Source organism: Haliotis rufescens, unplaced genomic scaffold, assembly GCF_023055435.1.
Source record: "Haliotis rufescens isolate VD_foot unplaced genomic scaffold, xgHalRufe1.0.p SCAF_5, whole genome shotgun sequence".
Taxonomy (NCBI): Eukaryota; Metazoa; Mollusca; class Gastropoda; order Lepetellida; family Haliotidae; genus Haliotis; species Haliotis rufescens.
Window position 1 is genome coordinate 49,329,563 of NW_025964223.1, and position 16,900 is coordinate 49,346,462.

The 16,900-nt window shown below is 40.2% G+C and overlaps 1 protein-coding gene across 1 annotated transcript in view; it reads right to left on the reverse strand.

The window, feature by feature from the left end:
* The window catches only part of LOC125373390, an 8,269-nt gene extending 420 nt beyond the window's left edge, over window positions 1–7,849 (reverse strand). The window contains exons 1-5 of the mRNA XM_048384442.1: window positions 7,502–7,849; window positions 3,101–3,328; window positions 1,753–1,887; window positions 1,361–1,561; window positions 1,106–1,164 (exon numbers count right to left, since the gene is read on the reverse strand). Coding sequence (XP_048240399.1) covers window positions 1,106–1,164; window positions 1,361–1,561; window positions 1,753–1,887; window positions 3,101–3,328; window positions 7,502–7,534 — 656 coding nt within the window. The 5' untranslated portion in view covers window positions 7,535–7,849. The remainder of the gene's footprint in view (window positions 1–1,105; window positions 1,165–1,360; window positions 1,562–1,752; window positions 1,888–3,100; window positions 3,329–7,501) is intronic.
* Window positions 7,850–16,900: the final 9,051 nt, after the last annotated feature.

Consider the following 16,900-nt stretch of genomic DNA (forward strand, 5'->3'; position numbering starts at 1 on the left):
ATAAAGATTTCTTGGTTTTGTAAATATGAATGAACAAGTAAAGTATTTGTAACATTTGGAAAAGATGAGTTTTATCTTCCCTTTTTTTTCCAAATTTATCCAGATACCTCATTTATTAAAGTGACACCGGTTCAGAATATGCGACAGAAATACATTGATGTGTTCAACTATGTTCATAATAACGTTGTTGAAGTTAGTGTAAACATGACAACAAAGCAGTACGCATTTCTGGTGTATTCAGGGAAGACATAATGGTATATGGTGATGGTGAAATATCATTTCTGAGTTGAGGATATAAACCCACAGTGCAGTGGTTTAAGGAAGAGACGTGTCTGATGCAGTAAAAGTCAAAAGAAATTTCAAAAGCCTTATCTATACATATATTCAAAGCTTGCTGAGGATCAAGTTTAATATCAAAACACATTCTTTCAACAAATAGAGATTGCGATATATCGGTACAAAATAGGACCATCAACGGACAGAGGTCACCAGACTTTCAACCCTATTGAACACATGTGGAACGCGGTTTGGAGATGACCCCCTCATGACACCCTGTCCTTCCGACAACTCCACGGGAACATGGCTATGCCATTACTAAAGAGTGGAACAATTTTCCCTGAGCAATCTATTGAGAGCAAGAGACGATGATCTTAACATGATATTGTATTGAGCCATATCAAAATATGAACACCGCTTGACGTATAACCTTTAATGTGGTAGTAATTTTAATTTTGAATAGTTTGCACTTTCAGTTAAACAGGATCACTTTTACTTTGGGGAAAATGCTGGCCAAATGTAGTATACTTTGGAAGGGATATTTTGCAAGTGTGTAGAAATAATGTGACAAGTACTTTCGGATTACAGGCATAACTTGTGGTTTGAGAACATATGTAAATGTAGTACAACTTTGACAGAAACGTATGTCGATCCGATTTAAATTACACTATTCACCCATGAATGGATTGTGTACCAAGCTGTTTACTTACATACATTTCGTCGGTAACTTGCTAATTGAACATGTACAAGGTCCGATAGCGATAGCATTCACACATAAATGTTACGTGAAGCATGGGTATCATGTCATGACAATTTCAGGTATACTTACTCCTCGAAGCCCATGGCCTCAATTTCACCCCAAACAGTCGTTATCTCTTCGGGTTGAATCTACAATGAACACGGTGCGTCAGTATTTTCATTTTTTTAAATTGTGTTTTAACTTGCAATTATGTTATGTCTGTTCCAAAAGTATTTCAAAGAAACTTTTGAAAAATTGTTTTATGTACGAGACTTCTTTGTAGTTTTTTTTAGATGGCGTTGACTTTGTCTTTAAAGCAATCAGTTGTTCAATATGTAAACAAACCTGGATTGTTGTTTGATCGGTTGAATTGAGGTCTTTGATACCCCTAAACTGGCCAATGACCAAATGTTTTAGGAGTATCAAAGACCCCGGTGGTGTTGCAAGCTCGGTTGCGCGCCTCCACAGTTTGAGCTGTATTTGTTCATCAGGATCATCCTGTCCGAGTATAACCGTTTTCAAGGTCGAGTGCCTTTGAGGAATTACCTTCAAAGGAATATAATCTTAGATTAAAATGCAGTCTTTCAGAAACATGATCATAGCCGCAGTGTTTTCTTTACTTTTGCGGGGGTAATTGATTTGTTGACGATGGGGGGTATGTTTGCTTCTAGGAATAGCAATTGTACATTAGGATACATGAGCAAGAAATATGTTAATTATTTTGTAATCAGACAGACCTGGATCACTCTTGCTCGTGTAGTGACCCGAGAGCCAACTGGCTCGGACTTGCATTCAGACACCGTAAAGATGGGTGGTTCGAGGAAGGAAGTTACGACCTTTAAATTGTAGTCGAATTTTCGGCTTGATAGAATCTGCAATTATGAGTCTATAATTATATCATATGATTATATCTATATATTTATATATCTATATACACACACGAGTGAAAACATCGGACACCAATGTACGACAGATAGGACTTTAGAGGATGCAAATTATTGAACTATTCTATTGTATATAAACTTTCATCCTATAAAACCCTGTCTTATTGTATAAAAAATGAGCAAACATAAGATGCAATGTGTGTTTGATATCCTGGGGTATTTAGGCCAGCTTCAATGGCTTTGAATTCAATAGTATGATCATGATGTGTCCTCTAGATGTAAGAATTTCTACTTTCACACAATATCTTTTCTACATCAGTATGTTTTGGATTATATCAGGAAATTGTAAATTCAATAGAAAAGTGGGATCAAATCTATTTTTTACTGGAATTTGTGATGCGAGTTGATGGCACCAGCGGTCATATGAGGTTTTGTTTTCCGTTATGTATATTTGAATGTACGGGTACAAAAATGTAACTTATATTATATTTGGGATAACACTTTCTTAGTAAAGTACAGATTCTAGTAATTTTTGGGGGTTGAGTCCCGTCCGGGATTCGAACCCACACCTGCCATGATTAGGCACCTAATCGACAGCAACACAAAGTCAGCGATCTAACCCACTCAGCCACCGAGGCTTCCACAAAATGAAAGTCCGACAACTGGTAGTCTAGATCACGTACTTTGAGTACCCCCCCTGACAAGTGTAAATTGTGCTTTACTAAGAAAAGTGTTATCCGAAATATAACAATAGTTACATTTGACCACTTTCTAAATGACATTGGGTACAAAAATGGCGACATGCCAGGTTGTGTATTACAATATTTCACTTCAATCAATAGCCACCAGTGATAACTATGATGCCAATCAGTGGAATATCTAGTGCACATCGCCTTATATACAGACAGCTGTCATGTTTCAGCAATATTCTATGAAACTAAGAAATGTTTAAGATATGAATTGTTATGAGATATAGAATCAGTTGCGTGCATTTTTTGAAAAGAAACAAACACTGCTTAGCAGATCTTAGCACAATACATGACAATTTGACAATGGACTGATTTTGGCAGATATTTGCCATGAATATGGAAAGGCTTTGTCGCTTATTACAATCTATGAGTAGCTTTGTATATTGTGTGTGATAGAAGTTTAATGAGAATTGATAATCTTACTTTAACATTGTCACAAACAATTTACTTACTCGAGTCTTCCTAGAAAACCTGACTGTGCCGTCATCGGCAACAGTGGCATCTGTTCCCATGTTGAACGTTCCCGCCCTGGGGATATTTTTTAAGTCGTCCGACATGAGGACCCTGGAGATCCGATCTGGTGTCTCCCTGACAACCACATCAGCATCTTGATAATTTCCGTAGCGCCCATTTTTCTTTTTCGGGGAGGTGACCAGGAAGAAATGGACATTTTGTCCTTGCTGGGAATGTAACAATTACAATGACAAATTTAATTTCTTTTGATCGTAGAGTATTACGTATGAGCGATTATGTTGGGTGTAATGCCACTTTTAACAATACATATTTCAGTTATATCACGGCGTGTCAGTTCATGTGGGAGGAAAGCCCGAAGTGATGGAGATCTGAAACGTTTACCACTTCGGTGAAACCCACGGGCACGGGTATGGCGCTGACAAACCTAGAAACAGTCGGGGTGAACAGGGATTCGAACCCACAATCATAAGTTTCTGGCGTGTCCAAGGGACGCAACTCTGCATAGCGAATTGCGGCGCCTCAGACGACTTGGCCACCCGTGTCGCCCTTGAAACTTAAGAATACTAATAGGAAAACTTATTTTCATCAGTATGTCTATATAATCAATACGTTTCAATTAATGTCAATTGTTTTAAATGATAATTGCAATTGCCTATGTTCAGTGAAACAAGTCAACTGTATAAAGAATGTAAGTGTAATTTGAATTTTGAAGTTTCAGTTGTGATTTGTCGCCGACTTGGTGTCTAATATTTATTTTGTATATTCAACAAAGAAATATGAACAGTAGGACAGTAAATACACTTATTATACGTGTAGCAAAGGTGTATTAATTTACAGATCACAACCAATACAATATTAATAAGGGTAGATAATGATAAAGGTAATTAATTTCAGAGTATTATAGGTTTTTTTCGAAGCTTGCTTTTAACATAAGAATGAGGAGCTAACATTTAGAAGAAGAAAAAGTACAATTTCCGATACAGATACTGAATAAAGATATAAAAGTGAGAGCAAGACAATTTATTGTTGAAGTTTTCAGAACATTTTATACCATTTCTTTTCGAATTCTCATGTGGTTGTAGATGTTGACAAAGTTTTATTTATTGATTTGGCATCTACGTGACATGTGTCTCTACAACCAGATCACTGCAGATTTAAACATTAATAAAACCATGGGGGAAAGCAATACAGAGACCGTATTCATTTTATGCAGTTGTTATACAGTATATTAATGTATGCATTATATTATTTGTATGTACTTGTGTAGCTTTTCGCTCAAAGACAAAAACACATAGAAAGATATTACTATTATCTTGACTAGGGCTATGTTCTCAAAATAAGCCCATCGACATGAGCAAGTAATATTCAGGTGATTGATAAATTTGCTCGAGTTGATCTAAAATGAATGGTATAGTTGTCCCGGACCATGCATTACATAATCCGAATCTGCAAAGTCCGAGGTGCACGTGCAAAAAGCTCGGGGAACATATTTCACGTGCATCACACAGGGACAACTCAGTGTTCTCACAGTAAAGCAAAGAGTTTCTGAATAGCTTTCAAAGTTCTTTTAACAAAACAATGGTTTTTTTCTGGTTTAGGTTCTGTAAATGCTGGACATGATTTAAATTGGTTAGAAAACTGGGACTTGCTTAGACCTTCGGATCTGTTGTCTATTCCTTAAAATGGTTAACTTGAGAACGCCCCTCGGATTCAAGGTCTCCATTTTGACGATTAGATACCAGATCCTCGTGTTATCTATGCTTAGCCAACTCGCATCATGACAATAACATAACGCAAAGAAGAGAATCGTGAAAACGATAGCTTATATACACGCCTAATTGCACGAATAAGCATTATGCAACTTTTATTGTCATGAAATATATTAAGTACTATATAATGAAAACACCCAACTTCAATGTATTAAATATAATACCCAGTGCCCCTTTTGGAGATAGGTATATTTGGTAAAATACACAGCATGCCCAATTGTCGAAACCGGAAACCCAAATACGATCTTGTCCATGCCCATCTTCTTGAGGCAAGCGTGTATAATAGCCTATATTCTACCCTTGCCATAGACTAACATCTAGTCTCTGAAATGAACATATCGTACAGAAAAAAACAGTTGTTCAGTTATCTTAATAAAAATATAATAAAAAGGAGCCCAGTGACTCTTCGTTTTCAGATACTGCAGTGATCTAGACTTGCCAAACAGACTTGCATGGGCTGTATTTGATATATATTTGTATCAGGGTCTGTAAGACAGACTACCCTTGCCACATCAAGCCCACTTATTTTTGGTCCGATCGCGTATATCACGAGTTTGAAAATTTGAAAAAGAAAACGCGATATCCCATCAGGTGACTGTTCTTATTTCTTAAAACGCCTCCGTGATCTAATGGTAGAGCGTCCGCCCGGAGAGCGGAAGGTCCGGGGTTCGGAAAAGATGGTACTTGTTGTTACCCTGTCTGGCGCTCGGCATTAAGGGGCAAAAACAAGGACTGGTCGGCTCGGAGTCGGTATACTGTGTCTGAGTGGGATATTCATGTTAAACTGCGGCATGGCATCTCAGTGTGCTAGCACTATAAATGGGCATCAGTCCGGACTAGTACAAGCAGCAACACACACATACACGTGCATGCACGTCGCTATATAAGTGCAATAATCTTGGACGCGACGTTAAACCCCATTTCACCTCACCACAAGGGGGGTTGCCTCCCACATTAAGCTGACACGCCGCGGGGGGGGGGGGGGGGGGGGAAAGAGGCATTATACACATGTAGGGGGTTCGAACCCAGGCCTTCTGCATGATGCTTTAGGCACTAGGCTACCCCCGAGCCCCTAATGCGTTTTATGTAGTATCTGGACGATATATGACATGGTGCAATTATTCGTTAATCGTTACAATTGACAATACTTTTACTTATGCCCGTTTGAGCTTCGATTTGTATTTTAGGAGTTATCGGTTTGTAGGCAACACTTTCGTCTATGTCATTTCTTTTGAAAACCGTAGACTTTTCGTAATGTGTAAAAGTCTCTTGTAAACATTTTGACCATTGTTCCCTAAGCAAACATGTTTTAGAAGTTTCATTAGCTATTTATTTTATCACCTCACCACAAGGGTTGCCTCCCACATTAAGCTGACACGCCGCGATATAACTGGAATGCTGCTAAAAGCGGCGTTAAACCCAACTCACTTTAACCACAAGGAAACCCAACCGCCCCGTCTAATCGTTGAAATGGTTACGTTGAGGCCAAGACGAAGACGAATAATTTCAACCATTAGACACTGAGGTCCCCGTTTTCTAACCAATTTAAACCATGTCCAACATTTGTAGTACTTAAATTTCTTTTAAAAAAACCCATTGTTTTGTTAAAAGAACTATGAAAGACTGTGCTTTTCTGTGAGAACACCGAGTTGTCCCTGTGTGATGCACGTGAAATATGTTCCCCGAGCTTAATGCACGTGAATTTTGGACTTTACCGACCCGGATTATAAAATGCATGAATGGGAATGTTATGTGCGAAAATACAACAAACCAATAAGAATGCGCGTATGATTTCAAATACTTAAAAAATAATTTCCGACTTTACTTATGTTTTGCATCGAAAAATATATACCCTAGATACGGTATTCAAACAGTATGATTGAAGACATTTTACTTTAAGTCCGGATGTGTTTTATTTATTATGGTATTACGCCGCTTTTGGTAATATTTTCGTGTGTGTGTGGGGGGTGGGGGGGTGGGGAGAGTTGGGGGGGTGGGGAGAGTTGGGGGGGGGGAAAGAGTTGGGGGGGGGGGGGGGGGGGGGGGTTAGACTTTTCGTAATGTGTAAAAGTCTCTTGTAAACATTTTGACCATTGTTCCCTAAGCAAACATGTTTTAGAAGTTTCATTAGCTATTTATTTTATCCTTTTGAATCCGGTTGGGCCACATGATTCAATAACGGATACGTTACAGTTGATACGAGTCAAAACAGCGTCTGCATAACGTGTTTAATGTATCAAAGCTTGTCATTCTTCAAAGTTAATTTTCTCCAAAAATATATTATTTTTATCCGAAGCGTCTGCAATAATATTGTCAATTAATGGCTATATTCGTAGAATATGGCAAAATGTAGTGACTGGGTCGGAAGATGTTTGAGATTTTTATGGATTTGAATTTTTTTTGTCGTAAGAGAGTCGTGACCACGTTTCTAACTGCCAAGGGACGTAATTACATTTACGCTTCATGTTGAGGCTCCCATGAATATGAATAGGGTGACGCGTGATTTACTGTAACAAACTGGGTGATATCACAATCGTTTTCGTATTCTCTTTGAACCATCATGCTAAAATAATTCAACTATTCGAATTCCATGTTAGCGAAAAACCATACCTTCTGAGGCGTCGTCTGAAGAGCTGTTTCCATAATTATTACATGAAGGAAAGTGATGCTATTAGATTGTGTCAAGCGTAATGTTAACAAATGCAGCCAATGAAATGTTTTTTCTAAAAGGTCAACCAATGAAATGTCTTCTGAAAAGTCAGCCAATGAAATGATTTCTTTTCTCACCGCCCGGTCTTCTAAACGGGTATGAGGAATGGATCGGGAGAGATGATTTTGTGGTATACTTCATTTTATGTCTTTAGGTTGCTACAATGTATAGATCATAAATTGACACGCATGAACTGTGTCATATTATTGCTTTACAAAAGACTTCATATCGGTTTTCTGATACGAATGCAAAATTGTGGAAAAGAAGTTAATTATGACATTGTGGTTATATCGATACCTAAAAAGGAATGAGGGCGAAGAGGTAGCCTAGTGGTTAAAGCGTTCACTCGTCACTTTGAAGGCCCGGGTTGATACTCCACTTGGGTACAATGTGTGAAACCCATTTCTGGTGTCACCCGCCATGATATTGCTGGAATATTTCTGAAAGGGGTTTAAAACAATACTCACTCATTGTTAGGAGTGGACATGTAACATTAGTAATTGAACCCTCGTTGACATTTTAAAGCTTTATTTCTGTATCTATAGTCAAAGTGGTGAAATTTGTTTGTGGGTCTGTTGAACTTCTTTTTATCACCATGAAGATCCAGATTAGAATTTAGTAACCTATCATTCTTGTATAATGCCGCACTCCCGCCATAAGACGGCTATCTGTAAATGATCAAATCTGGTACATGCAAACCAGTGAATGACATCATGAGCATCCATCTACGCCATTGGGATACGATAAAAAACCAATTAACCAGTCAGCGAGCCTGACCACCAGATTCCGGAAGGGTTGTCAGACTCACTGCCTTGTTTTATATATATGTTATGGCGTCACAACTGCATTGTTCGCAGTTCATGACAATCACATAATTGAATGGTCAATACAGGAATGTTTGCAGACTCCTCCCATATAGCTTGAATATTGCTAGATGCGGCGTTTAACAACAAAGAAACAACTTGGGTAAAGATGGACGCGAGAATAGAACCTGTATTGTAGGTTGCGGACAAAGCGTAGTAAATAGCTATTAATTAAACCAGGGCTCCTTTGTCTTTCACCGTGCTCTGATTGTTAGTTAAATACCACTTAGGAGTGATGGAACTTCTTTTTTCCTTATCATTTATCTTGACGATAGAACAATTTAATGAAAAACGTGTTTTGCCAGCAGGATTTGCACCGAAGTTTAGCGAATGCAGTCTTCTGCTACGGCGACAAAGGAGAAATTATATCAAATTACCAATTAAATTTTTACTTACATCAGGAATAATTGTTTATCCGTGTATGATCTGTGAAATGTGTGTTTTATGCAGTTGTTATACAGTATATTACTATATGCATTATATTATTTGTATGTACTTGTGTAGCTTTTCGCTCAAAGACAAAAACACATAGAAAGATATTACTATTATCTTGACTAGGGCTATGTTCTCAAAATAAGCCCATCGACATGAGCAAGTAATATTCAGGTGATTGATAAATTTGCTCGAGTTGATCTAAAATGAATGGTATAGTTGTCCCGGACCATGCATTACATAATCCGAATCTGCAAAGTCCGAGGTGCACGTGCAAAAAGCTCGGGGAACATATTTCACGTGCATCACACAGGGACAACTCGGTGTTCTCACAGTAAAGCAAAGAGTTTCTGAATAGCTTTCAAAGTTCTTTTAACAAAACAATGTTTTTTTAAAGAAGTTTAGGTACTGTAAATGCTGGACATGGTTTAAATTGGTTAGAAAACTGGGACTTGCTTAGACCTTCGGATCTGTTGTCTATTCCTTAAAATGGCGAATTTTGACGATTAGATACCAGATCCTCGTGTTATCTATGCTTACCCAACTCGCATCATGACAATAACATAACGCAAAGAAGAGAATCGTGAAAACGATAGCTTATACACATGCCTAATTGCACGAATAAGCATTATGCAACTTTTATTGTCATGAAATATATTAAGTACTATATAATGAAAACATCCAACTTCAAAATTTAATACCCAGTGCCCCTTTTAAAGATAGGTATATTTGGTAAAATACACAGCATGCCCAATTGTCGAAACCGGAAACCCAAATACGATCTTGTCCATGCCCATCTTCTTGAGGCAAGCGTGTTTAATAGCCTATATCAAAGCCTTGTTTCTACCCTTGCCACATCAAGCCCACTTATTTTTGGTCCGATCGCGTTTATGACGAGTTTGAAAATTTGAAAATGAAAACGCGATATCCCATCAGATGACTGTTCTTATTTCTTAAACCGCCTCCGTGGTCTAATGGTAGAGCGTCCGCCCGGAGAGCGGAAGGTCCGGGGTTCGGAAAAGATGGTACTTGTTGTTACCCTGTCTGGCGCTCGGCATTAAGGGACAAAAACAAGGACTGGTCGGCTCGGAGTCGGTATACTGTGTCTGAGTGGGAATTCATGTTAAACTGCGGCATGGCATCTCAGTGTGCTAGCACTATAAATGGGCATCAGTCCGGACTAGTACAAGCAGCAACACACACATACACGTGCATGCACGTCGCTCTATAAGTGCAATAATCTTGGACGCGACGTTAAACCCCATTTCACCTCACCTCATATGCCATTAGTCCGTTTTGACAAAATTGGCGGGAGCCAGAGCTTTCTTGGTTGTTCTCTACCCATTCCAGTCCTTGCTCATATTCGAATCTTCAAATGGATTCTTTATACCAATGCCGTCAAATAAAGACGCCGCTACGTAATTGACGTGTACAAGGGTGTCTCAGGGCATAGAGCCCTAATAATAAATCGAAAGATTACAATAGGACAATATGATTACAATAATTATCTAGACGATCCCACTCTACATACACACACAAAATCTGGTCGAAATCGGACTAGTAGTTTCCGAGTTACAAGTGTTCAAAGGTCTGCTATTCAGAGGTCTGCTGTACGGCAGCTTGTGGCCGGGTGGCAGGCCGGGTGGCAGGGGGTCAAATAGTCCGGGAGCGTAGCTCCCTTGTCCATTGAGCTACAGTCAAACGGATTAGTGTTCTGACTTGGCCAGGACCCCGGGTTTCTGTCGAATTGCATAGATAAAGTGCTGAACCTGTTTCCGACCTCGTCCATGTTCGAATCCCCAATTGGTTTGGTTGTACCGATGCCGTTCAAAGTAAGGAAACGCTTGCAAGACATAGCCTCTACGACATTGACGTGTCCCAGAACGTCCCGGGATGTTCTACACCCATTTCAGACGCCGTCCATGTTCGAATCCGCAAATGGTTTTCTTTGTTGTTCTCTACCCATTCCAGTCCTTGCTCATATTCGAATCTTCAAATGGATTCTTTATACCAATGCCGTCAAAGAAAGACGCCGCTACGTAATTGACGTGTACAAGGGTGTCTCAGGGCATAGAGCCCTAATAATAAATCGAAAGATTACAATAGGACAATATGATTACAATAATTATCTAGACGATCCCACTCTACATACACACACAAAATCTGGTCGAAATCGGACTAGTAGTTTCCGAGTTACAAGTGTTTAAAGGTCTGCTATTCAGAGGTCTGTTGTACGGAAGCTTGTAGCAGGGTGACAGGCAGGGTGGCAGGCCGGGTGGCAGGCCGGGTGGCAGGGGGTCAAATAGTCCGGGAGCGTAGCTCCCTTGTCCATTGAGCTACAGTCAAACGGATTAGTGTTCTGACTTGGCCAGGACCCCGGGTTTCTGTCGAATTGCATAGATAAAGTGCTGAACCTGTTTCCGACCTCGTCCATGTTCGAATCCCCAATTGGTTTGGTTGTACCGATGCCGCCCAAAGTAAGGAAACGCTTGCAAGACATCGCCTCTACGATCCCACTCTACATACACACACAAAAGTTGGTCAAATTCGGACTAGTAGTTTCCGAGTTACAAGTGTTTAAAGGTCTGCTATTCAGAGGTCTGTTGTACGGCAGCTTGTGGCAGGGTGACAGGTCGGGTGACAGGCCGGGTGGCAGGCCGGGTGGCAGGCCGGGTGGCAGGGGGTCAAATAGTCCGGGAGCGTAGCTCCCTTGTCCATTGAGCTACAGTCAAACGGATTAGTGTTCTGACTTGGCCAGGACCCCGGGTTTCTGTCGAATTGCATAGATAAAGTGCTGAACCTGTTTCCGACCTCGTCCATGTTCGAATCCCCAATTGGTTTGGTTGTACCGATGCCGTCAAAAGTAAGGAAACGCTTGCAAGACATAGCCTCTACGACATTGACGTGTCCCAGAACGTCCCGGGATGTTCTACACCCATTTCAGACGCCGTCCATGTTCGAATCCGCAAATGGTTTGCTTGTACCAACGCCGTCACATGCAAGGAACCGCTTGCGAGACATCACCACATGTGTCCCAGTGAGTTTTTAACTCACGATTGACTTTGACCATGTTCGAATCCTCAAATGGTTTGCTTGTAACAACGCCGTCAAATGTAAGGAACTGCTTGTGAGACATCACCACAACGAAATTGACATGTGCCTGGGTGTCCCATAGTGTTTTAACCAATTTCCTACATCGATCATGTTCGAATTCTCAAATGGTTTGCTTGTACCAACGCCGTCAAAAGACAGACACCGCTTGCAGAACATTGCCGCTACGAAATTGGCGTGTGCCGGAGTGTCAGAGGGCTACTTAACTCATTTCCTACCTCGACCATGTTTGAATCCTTATATGGTTTGCTTGTACCAACGCGTCTTATTTAAGCAGCGCTTGCGGGACATCGCCGCTACGAAATTGATGGCTCTGGGGTATACCCTTTATCTTCTAAACCCATTTCTGACTTCGACCATGTTTTAATCCTAAACTGGTTTGCTTGTACCAACTCCGTCAAATGTAGGCAGCGGTTGCGGACATTGCCGCTATGACATTCGAATGTGCCGTGTGTCAAAGGCTGTTCTAAACCTATCTACGACCTCGAATCCTCATGTTCGAATCCACAAAGGGTTTGCTTGTACCAACTCAGTCAAAAGATAGCCACCGTTTGCAGGACGTCACCGCTCCGAAATTGAGCGTGCCAGAGTGAATCAGAGTGTTTTAAATCCATTTCAGACCTAGACCATGTTCGAATCCTCAAATGGTTTGTTTGTACCAACGTCGTAAAACATAGTAACTGCCGCAAGAAATTGGCCTGTTCTGGGGGTGTCGGGGGGCACGGGTGGCCCAGCCGTCAAAAGTAAGCATTTGGCAATTGGGAAATAAATTAGCAAGTCAGGGAGCCTGACCACCCAATCCTGATAATCGCCTATCAAGACAAGCATGGGCTGCTGAAGACCAATTCTAACCCTCATCTTCAAGAGTAGTCTACAGTCAAAGGGAAATAATTCTACCTAGATTTTACGAGGCTTCATTCTTAGTATGTTTGAAATAAATAATCCCATATTACCACCAAGCAGTGTTACTTTTAGCATGCAACCAAGAACACAAAATGAAGTACATATGTGAAACTAACTTCATGCAAACTTTCAATAGTTTCTTTAAAGAACCTTACAAGATATGATCTTTAAAGTAAAATTTCGATGATGAAAATCAAAATCAAATTTGGCCGCAACTATCAAAGATGGCCAATGACAGCTATTAAAATATTGATTTGTTGTGTATGGAGACAATTCTCAGAAAGTTTGGAAGCATTTGATTAAGCGGATTCAGAGTTCCATGCTTTTGAAGACATGTACCCCCAAAACACTGGGAAAACCTTGAATTCAATATGGCTGCCAAACCACGTGACCAATGGCCAAAGTCAAAGAACAAAAAATGGCAGGCACCTAAAGCAGCAGACACATGCCAATTTTGAAAGTAATCGGACAAGCGGTTTGGGAGCAATAGGCCAACATAAATGTTTAAAAAAATCTTGTTTTTTGGTTATCTGCCCTTGGTCTTTGGGCCTACGGCATTGGGTTTTTTGTGGTATCTGCTTTACGACATTGGGAATCTTGGTGCCAATTTTGAAGAGATTCTGAGCTGTAGTTCTTGAGTTACGATTGGAACAAAAAACGCCGGAATAATAATAATAATAATAATAATAAAGAATAATAATAATAATAATAATAATAATAATAATAAATCGAACGATTACAATAGGTCTCTTGCCTTTCAGGCATAGAGCCCTAATAAATCAACCCTACACAATGGAGGAGCTCCTCTACGTAATCCAAAACAGGAAAAAGGGCACAGCCCCAGGATTAGACCTAACTTCTTACCAAATAATTAAAAAACTCCCCCTAAAACTACTCCAGGCACTACTCAAACTATACAATCTCATCTACCTAAACGGACAGGTTCCTACTCCCTGGAAACAGGCCCTAGTCATACCAATCCCTAAACCTAATAAACCAGCTAATCAAGCTAACTCATATAGACCAATATCCCTAACTTCAAACTTATGTAAAGTAATGGAATCAATGGCTAAAAATAGATTACAACATTACTTAACCCAAAATAACATCATAAACCCAGATCAAAGCGGTTTCACTCCTGGCCGCTCAACCCTAGATAACCTCACCCGACTAGAACAAGATATTAAGACAGGACAGCTAAATAAACAATATACCACAGGCATCTTCTTAGACTTCTCTAAAGCTTTCGACATGGTATGGCACGATGGGCTAATACAAAAACTTAAAAAAATAGGACTCAAAGGTCAGATAATAAACTACATCCAGGACTTCCTAAACAAACGTAAAATAACCGTGGGTATAGACCAAACTCTATCGGACCAATGTCCCCTAGAAAATGGTACTCCACAGGGCAGTATCCTCAGCCCCACCCTCTTCAATATAATGATAAACGATCTATTCGAGGGCCTATCCCCTAAAGTAAACACATCAACATTCGCGGATGATGGAGCCATCTGGATCCGCACTAAAAGCATGAACATGGTCCAAAATTTACTCCAAAAATCTCTTAATAAAATACAACAGTGGGCTGACAAATGGGGCTTCTCCCTTAACTCAGAAAAAACAACAGGAATAGTATTCAAACATAAAAACATGAAACCCGCCTCCCCAATCCTCCAGCTAAACAATCAAACAATCAAATTTCAAAAACAAACCAAATTCTTAGGACTTATTTTCGATGAACATCTCACCTGGGATGCTCACATCCAAAACCTAACAACTAAATGCAGTAAAGACCTAAACACCCTAAGATGCCTAACTGGCTCTAACTGGGGAGCATCCAAAGATACCCTCCTCTCTCTCTACATATCACTAATTAGATCAAAACTAGACTACGGCTGCGCCATATACAACACCCTAAACAACTCTCTATCTAAAAAACTTGACTCAATACAATATCAGGCTCTCAAACTAATTACACGCACCCAACATGGCACCTCCTACACCTCACTTCAGGCCTTAACAGGAGAAATGCCACTAAGTCTACGCAGGGAACAGCTAAGCTTAAATTTCTGGGCCGCGTCCCAATCAAACCCTCTCATCCAAAACTTAATAAACCAAAACATCAGCCCCAAAAACCAAGCTCTAGCTCGTAAACACCCCTTACTTACCCCAATATCCCAAAGAATAACAAACTACCTAAATGAACACCAAATTAAAAATCTTAAACAAAACTGCAAACAATCAAATATCTTCACCCCTAAACTTAAAATACCCAAAATAGACACAACACTAGCTAGCCAAATAAATAAACAAACCGACCCAAACATAGCTAAAACTACCACACTAGCATACATACACGAAAATTGGCCAAATTGGTGTCACATTTACACGGACGGATCCTCAGATCCGACCTCCAAACACACAGGTTTCGGAGTCCATACCACACAACCAACTAAAACCACACAATCCTTCCGACTCCCAAACAACCAATCAATATTCACGGCAGAACTAATGGGCATGGCCTCAGCCCTCCATAATCAAGAATCCAAAAACCACAAAAAAATCCTAATACTTACCGACTCCCTAAGTGGACTGCAAGCCCTCCAAAACAAAAATACCAAAAACCGACCTAAATTAATAAATCAAATACTTAAAAGCTCCAACGACCTAACTAAGGCAGGCAAACAAATAACCTTCTTGTGGATACCCGCCCACGTAGGAATATACGGTAATGAAAACGCCGATAAAGCAGCTAAACTATCCCTCAAAATCCCAGAAATAAGCTTAAACTTACCCATCTCAAAATCAGAAATTAAAAATGTAAACAAGCAAAAAATCACCAAAAAATGGCATAACCTATATCTAAACTCAAATAGCCAAATCAAAAAAGTGCTCAGCAAACCACTGACCAAACCAAAAATTCTCCATCCATCCAAAAAAATCGACAGAGTAATCACTAAACTCCAAACAGGACACACCAACCTAAATAACCACCTAAAAAAAATTAAAAAACACACTACAGGTAACTGCCCACACTGCAAACAACCAGAAACCCCAGAACACGCACTCATCCACTGCACACACTATCTAACACATCGAACCGCATTACAAACCACCCTCAATCTAAACAAGGCTCTAACTCTAGAAGCAATACTAAACCCACAAAATAAACTAGAAAACTTCAAGGCCTTAGGCGTATTCTTAATCAAAACGGAACTAATAAAACGCATCTAAAAACACAATAACTCACCAAATCAAAATCACATAAACAAACAAACATCCACCATACCAGGCTCCCTTAGTTCTCCTCCCCAATCCCATCGGCATCTATTCCAAATCTCAAAATTCCCAAATTCTATATAAGCAACCCCTAAAACCCCCCTCTTGGGTTGCACAGACCACCTTCGCCCCTTTCGGAAACACATTAAATGGCCTGGCCGGGCCCGTGTGCGAAATACGCATCAGTCGGAAAGCGCACGTTAAATCTCCAAAGTAAGTAAGTAAGTAAGACACACGCACAGTCACAGTCACCCAGGCAGACATACACCAGACTGACACTCCTACACCATCGGAGGCGCACAACACCTCCGATCGGACACCCGAGACCCTCATACCACACGATTTCGGAAACAAAACCACAGTCAACCCTCCAAAAACTTCCGAATCGACCGCAGCCACCACAAACCCTAAAAAACGGAAGCTGGACTCTTCCAACACCTCATTCACATCACAAGCAGCATCACTGGTCACCTTCGCCCTCTACTTCTGCGCGGCAGGCCCCGTCATAAATCTAACTAAGGAACTCTCAATTAACAAAGTAGGACTCTGGTTTAAAAAACAAAAAATCCAATACAACAAAATCAGAGAGGCACACAAAGGATACCAAATTATCTTTCCGGACCTAGAATCACTAAACTTAGCTAAAAAAGTAACGGAGATCTTCCAATTTACAGTAACCCATCAAACCCCAAATTGGCAACTTTATAC